At 32.8% G+C, this 7,446-nt stretch overlaps 1 protein-coding gene across 1 annotated transcript; it reads left to right on the top strand.

Annotated features, from left to right (window-relative positions):
- Nucleotides 1–315: 315 nt before the first annotated feature.
- LOC107805527 (LOB domain-containing protein 15-like) lies at nt 316–2,061 on the top strand. Its single transcript, XM_016629585.2, has 3 exons — nt 316–459; nt 641–899; nt 1,467–2,061. The coding sequence occupies exons 1-3, from the start codon at nt 446–448 to the stop codon at nt 1,875–1,877; spliced, it is 684 nt and encodes a 227-aa protein (XP_016485071.1). The 5' UTR covers nt 316–445; the 3' UTR covers nt 1,878–2,061.
- The last annotated feature ends 5,385 nt before the right edge of the window (nt 2,062–7,446 follow it).

Raw genomic sequence — 7,446 nt, forward strand, 5'->3', positions numbered from 1 at the left:
TTGATCTATACTCTAATTACTCGGAGATGACTCCCTTCAATTCTCATTCATGTAGTGTAAGATTGCCATTATTGAGTAAAATCCCATACTTGATTGTTGAACTGAATCCTCGTACAGCAGCTATGTAGAGGGCCACAATTACTCATGAACAAAAGGGAATTTTCGGCCACTTTATTAGTTCATAGTAACCAGCAGTAGCATATACTAATTAACTCGGTCTCATTGGTCAGTTTGTATAATTAAATGTACTCTTGACCAACTTTTTATTGTATTTCTTGCCTTTTAAGCACACTTTTCTACCCCTCCCCCCTCCCTCAAAACCCACACTCATATTTCTTCCTTCTTCCTCCAATCCAAAAACTTCCTTCCTTTCCTCTTCTCCTTTTTTTTTCTCTCTGCTTAAATCTACTTTAGCTTTAGCTCCGTATACAGATAGTATGCCTGAATGTCAAGAGAAAGGTATATTCAACCATATTCTACTGCAAACCTTTTGGTTAATTTATTTATAACAAAAAAAAAATCATTTCTTCTAGAAGGATGGCTTCTTTTTTTGTTACAAGATGTTTTAGGAACTTCAATAATAAAGAATCATATTTGTGAATCACTAATTTTTAACCAAAGAATATTTCTATTGTTTTAGGGAGAGATATGAGGAGATAGGGAAAAAAATAAAGAGGGAAGCAGATGACTACTCGCAGATGGGAAAGAGATATTTGTTGGGGAATCCAGGAACTACAACGACCTTAAACACTGTAACACCTTGTGCTGCCTGTAAGCTTTTGAGACGTCGCTGTGCTCAAGAATGTCCATTTTCTCCCTATTTTTCCCCTCATGAACCCCAAAAGTTTGCTTCTGTTCACAAGGTTTTTGGTGCAAGTAATGTTTCCAAGATGCTAATGGTAAGTACCTTTATCAAATATTCTCCTCTTGGGTTTTTCTTTACCTGAACAATCCTCAATGTTGAATTGTATGGCCATCTTATATAGAAGTTTAGCTGTTAGAATGGGTACCCTTTTATTTACAACACACCCTTCGTGTGCAGGCCAAATTCTTTTTCTTTTTGAGCCTGCACGTGAAAATTCTTTTTGATATTTGGTGGCGATGAGACTTGAATAACGTACCTCTATCTCAGGGCCGAAGCTACACTCTTGTAAGGCTGGTTAATTGATCACCATTCATCGAAAAATTACACTATATGCATATATATATATATATATATAGGCAAAATATTACTTTAGAGGTATACAACATATATGGACACCCTTTGTCGATGAATTCTTTTTACTTCTTTTAAGTTTGAATACTCTTGGAGAAATTTCTGCTACTATATTTGCTACTATATATTGAATTGTATGACTATCTCATCTAGAAGTATAAATTGTTGGAATAAATATAGTTTTATTTAGTTAATTATATCTATCTTGAACATTATTCTATTTCCAAGTAAAATTGGTTAATTAATGCAGGAGGTACCTGAGAACCAAAGAGCAGATACAGCTAATAGTTTAGTTTATGAAGCTAATGTAAGGTTAAGAGATCCAGTGTATGGTTGCATGGGAGCTATTTCTGCTTTACAACAGCAAGTTCAAGCTTTACAAATGGAATTAAATGTTGTTAGGGCAGAGATATTGAAGTACAAATTTGGGGATACCACCACTCTCACTAATATTCCATCTTCTCATATTTCATCACTGCTTGCTTCTGGAGCTGTTTCGGTCGTCGCCGCACTGCCGCCGCCGCCGCCGCCTCCACCACCACCACCGTTATCGCTGCCTTCAACGATATCTTCTTCTTCTGATGCCATGTATGCGCAACCGTCTACAACCACTGAATTTAGCACCATATCCAGTGAGAATAATATCTCTTATTTTGGCTAAATTCCTTGTTGGTTAATAATTTTCCAATTTGTTTATTATTATTATTATTCACATTTTACATCATGAATCAATAGTTGAGTACAATAAGCAATAAATTGTTTAATGCTACAATAAGATACCCAAATTCTGTAACAAATCTTTGTATTCCTTTCTAATTATAAAGAAAGTGAAAGATTATTTTCCATCTTCTATGTTATACTATTAATTGTAAGTTTACTTAGCACATATATACGTTCTCTTATTTTACCTCATATATTTTTGTTTTCCTCTTCCTCACATTCATGTCCTTACCAATAATATATTCCTTTTATCAGTTCAAGCTACCTCATCTTTTCTCCTACTTGAAAATTACTAAAATGATATATATTCGCATAAAATTACGACAAAATTATATTTTCTCCTACTTGACCTTATTATTGAATGCTGTTCATTTATCTTTCTTTGTTTAAAATAATGTTTGCATGTTAAGATAATAGTAATAATATAAGCTCGTTAACTGTACAGGTACATATATGAATCTATTAAGCTTGTTTTGACATTTTAAGACTTCCTTATCTAAAACTAATTATATATGTTGAAGATTTAAGAACATAAGTTCTAGCAAGGAAGAAGACCAGAAGCACCTGTCAGCTGTTTTTCGTTTAGTGAAAGCTACTAAATTGTTTTGAAAAAAAAAGAGTATTATAGCGAAAGTAAGAGTGATAAGAAGAGTTAAATATGTGTGTGAAAATTAAAGTAAATACCTATATGTAGTTGAAGTGTTAGATGGTCAGTAGTCCTGCCAGCTAAGTTTTTATTGTATAAATTAGGGGTTCCTTGGCGTGTGGAGCTCAATATGCATTATGAGGAAGGCAAAGGATTATTATTATTAATAATAATAATAATAATAATAATAATAATAATAATAATAATAATAATAATAATAATAATAATAATAATAATAATAATAATAATAATAATAATAATAATAATAATGCAAACATAAATATTCAAAAGTGGAATGTGAGAGCGGCTTTCTTTACTCTCTAAGAATAAAATTTTAATAGAAATAGGAAAATTTTGTGGTGGGGGAGGTTTCTTTACAAAACTCTCCTTATTACAAATGTAATACAAAGACGAAATTCAATGTCTCTCTCATCTACGTCTCTTTCAAGAGTGTCTAAAACCAATGCAGAGAATTGATAGAATTTGGTCTAAGGTCATGGTTGCTTCAGATGTTGGCATCTTATTTGTCTTTACACAACCTCCCATTCATTTCCTTATTGAAAATTCCCTTAAAATAATATACTAGTTGATTTATAGCTTTACTTCTCCCAAAGTCTCATCTTTAGTCACTCTTGTGAGGCAAGTTGTATATATAGAGGGAAACTGCTTTGAAACATTCCATTATAATTTTAAAAGAAGCAAAACAAATGGTCAAATACGCCAAGTTAATTCCTTCCCCACGTGAAGTTAGTCTGTTTAAGCTCCAATTTATGGCTAACATGTATGATCCAACTTAATATATACTCAAGCTTTTGCAAAAATCTAGTCAAGCATGTTCTCTTATGTAATTCAGTGTTAACGTAATCATTAAATCTCAAACCCTAAATCAACACTATGCATGCATCAAACTTCGTAAATAGTTACAAAAACCATATGGAGGATGCTATCTTTTTATTTGGACAACGAATTCGGTTCACTAGTTCTTGATAATTAGTTGTGCAACCCTTTAATTTTAACATTGAATTGTTATTAACTTTTTGGCTAATTTCGTAGGAAAAGACACGAAGACATTTTCTCGTTTACATGTAATAGTCTGTCAAATTGTATTCAGAAAGTATCTTAGACATCAATAAGGAGGAAATTAATCCAAAGTTTTAAGTTAACATTAGCTGAAATTGGAAAAGAGTGATCTGGTTATATATTGAGATTTGAGTCTAAGAAATGATCTCTAAGAAAATTAAAGTTCCCCACAAAGGATTGATACGACAAACTTTTCTTCTGTATTGATCAGAAGTCAGCTCAGAAAATTACTATATATTTGATCAGTCTATATCATCAGTTAATTTCTTTTTCTTAACTCTTTAAGAGTTAGAAGAAGAGCAATTATATATATATATATATATATATATATATATATATATATATATATATATATATATATATATATATATATATATTCCAGATGATCGATCTTACATGAATCAAAAGTTAAAAGACCTTTCATAAAGTACTTTTAATTGATATTCGTTGACATTTAGAAAGGAAATGGTGTTTCGCTAATGCTTCCAAGAAGTTTGTTAAGGAGAAAAAAGAGGACCAGTAAAAGGTGTGGAAATCTTTTTAAGATGCTTTAAGGTATTCATAAAGTACTGTTCTATTTTCAGATAATCTCCTGAACCTACCCGCCATATCGAATAGGGATAATCTTTTTAAGATAGCCACTATTTAACGTGGTATTTATTTTTTATCCAACAATTTTAATGTTGAGTAAAAATAGCCACTACTCTATTAAAATAAATATGAAAAGACATTTTTATCCTTTCTTCCCTTGCTTTTCTTCCCAAACCCTCGCTTCTCTCTCTGCATCAAACACATTGAAAATACTGGACTGTATCATTCGCTAGTTTCTTTGGAGACAAAATTCAGGAGTTGTGAAGTGTGCGTTTGGAAAGGCTTGTCGCTAATCTTGTAGTAAGCATATCAACCACATTCTTTGCATCGGAAAAAGCCTGTTTTTTTTTTTGGTCAATTTTGTGGGATATACATTAAGAGTCGAAATGACTGGATGTTGGACATTTAGCACAGTAATTTTCTAATTTATTAGTACTATTTGAAAAAGACTAATATAGAATGTACCATTCAGTATGGAGTAAGTTTTATTTTTCGTAATCGATTTTTATATTCTAGTACTATATACAAGTTAAAAATAAAAAATGAGTCAAGCGTGACAACTAAGAACGACAAGCCTCTCCAAACGCACACTTGCATCCTGAACCTACAGTTACAAGTTCAAAAGTTAAGGACAATAGGTTCTGAAGTCCTGAACTTAAACTAACAAGCTCAAATGTTAAGGACAATAGGTCCTGAACTTAGGCTAAGAAGCCCAAAAGTTAAGGACAATAGGTCCTTAACTTTGATTTCCAAGTTCAAAAGTTAAGGAACAGATTGTCCTTAACTTACAGTTACACCTTCAAAAGTTAAGGACAGGCAGTCCTTAACTTACAGTTACAAGTTCAAAAGTTAAGGACAATAGGTCCTTAACTTTGATTTCCAAGTTCAAAAGTTAAGGAACAGACAGTCCTTAACTTATAATTATACGTTCAAAAGTTAAGGACAAGTAGTCCTTAACTTACAGTTACAAGTTCAAAAGTTAAGGACTCTTGGTCTTGAAGTTTGAGTTCCAAGTTCAAAAGTTAAGGACATGTAGCCTTGAAGTCTTGAACTTAGAGTTCCAAGTTCAAAAGTTAAGGACATGTAGTCCTGAAGTCCTGAACTTAGAGTTACAGGTTCAAAAGTTAAGGACATGTAGTCCTGAAGTCCTGAACTTAGAGTTCCATGTTCAAAAGTTAAGGACATGTAGTCCTGAAGTTAAGTACAAAAGTTAAGGACATGAGCAGAAGGGTAGTTTCGTCCGAACAGTTAAAGTTTATTAAAGCAGTGGCTAAAGACTAAAGACATTTTAAACGGTGGCTTAAAAGTAAATACATGTGTTATTAGTGACCAACCGTGCACTTCCCCCATAGGGATATAAATGGAAAATTTTGAAAAATAACCACTTTTAACCCTTACAATTAGAGTTTAACTAGTACTATTTAAAAAGCTTTTAGCATTTAGCCACTTCTTTCATATGGAAAAATATTTGGACAAACATATACCTAACAAAATCACAGAAGAAACCAGGAACGACTACTTAATTCCGAAGACTTTTCAAGTGAAACTCAAGCAGACTATACTCAACCTCAAAACATTTCTACAGGTTATAAAACTCCAGCACCGTCTGCTGGATTTCGAAACCTTTTAAAGTTTGAGCCCCGGGAACGACTCCTGGGTTTGAGTGGGCTAGATGATTTCATTATGGGCAAAATACAGTATTGTAGGGGTGGGGGCATATCGGGTAAAATCGATAATCTGAACCGTTAATTCTTTATTGGGTTATCGGTATTGGGTTATTGGGTTAACGGTTCGGTAACGGGTTAAATTTTTTTTTTTTTATTGGGTTATCGGTTCGGGCTCGGTTTGCATTTTTGTTATTGGGTAAAAACCGATAACCCAATAAGAATGATATAATTTACTAATTTACCCTTAAGTATATACTAGGGTTATTTATTTTCCTAATTCCCTCTTCACTCTTCAGTCTTCAGTCGTTTGTCTCTCAGTTTTCATTCTTGTTTCCGTCGCAGCCCCCAAGAGTCAAGACGCAAGACTCACCACCAGTTCTCCGCCAGACATCAGTAGATACTGCACAGAAGTGGGAGCGTGCTTTTGTTAAGAAACAACAAAAGTTGGCAGTTTACACGTTCTGGCAGTTTGATTTCTTTGTTTTATATATTGCAAAATTTTTTAGTTGTTTTATCTTATCGGGGTAAACCGATAACCGAACCGATAACGATATATAACCGATTAACCGATAACCGATAACCGATAACCAATATCTTATCGGTTTGGTTATCGAGTTATGATATTTGTAAACTGATAACCGATAGGCAAAACCGATAATGTTCAAAACCGAACCGAACCGACCGATGTCCATCCCTACAGTATTGACCAGAAACTAATTGCATTTGCTAGCCAAAAATGTATAAAATATGTATATCAAATCTCTGTGTGATATACCCCAATATACATGATATACACATTGCCATGAAATCTTTAATTGATACCTAGCCTGTGCCGTTTTTGTAAGGTCTTCAATGACTGAATCCAATTCGCCCTCTTCGTTTTATAATGAAAAATAGAGCTTTGAGTTTTCAGTATATATATATTTGGACGGCTGGATATGTTACTATTTTGAAGGGGATACATCTTTCAAGCGTAAAATCAGGAGGCGCATCTTCTCCTATTATCATAGATGAGATATGGCTATACAATGTCAAATTTTTTTAGATTTTAATTGCTAAGCTTAATCATTGATAAAAACATATGCCAATAGCTGTTGCATGTTATATATAGGTGTCGATATCTCTTTAAAGTAGTCAAATAAATTTTTGGTTTCACAGATAAATTTTGCCCACTGGGCTAATTGAAACAAAACTTAAATATTAGCCTAAAAAAGACATTCGGCTAATGTTTGAATAATTTTTAAATTGTGACTAAATGTTGATTAGTGGTCTGAAAAATGGCTATTTATCCTTTTTTCAAACCGAAGCAGGTAGGCCCTAGATTCAAAGTTGAGATTTTTACCTGACTGATCCTTTATTTAATATTATTATTAATAGCATCACTTTTTCTTTATTCCATAAATGGCAGATTTTTTTACAAATTAACATATTTCAAAAATGATGTGATGAGAAATTAAGGGATATGACTTTTTTCTCTCCTTCACTCTGCTTCTTCTCTTCATACATACATTTAATATTTGTATTTC

Source organism: Nicotiana tabacum, chromosome 6, assembly GCF_000715075.1.
Source record: "Nicotiana tabacum cultivar K326 chromosome 6, ASM71507v2, whole genome shotgun sequence".
In the NCBI taxonomy this organism is placed as follows: domain Eukaryota; kingdom Viridiplantae; phylum Streptophyta; class Magnoliopsida; order Solanales; family Solanaceae; genus Nicotiana; species Nicotiana tabacum.

Coding starts and splice junctions, on each gene's coding strand:
- LOC107805527 (XM_016629585.2), top strand. Junction 900..1,466: donor ATGTTTCCAAGATGCTAATG/GTAAGTACCTTT, acceptor TAATTAATGCAG/GAGGTACCTGAGAACCAAAG.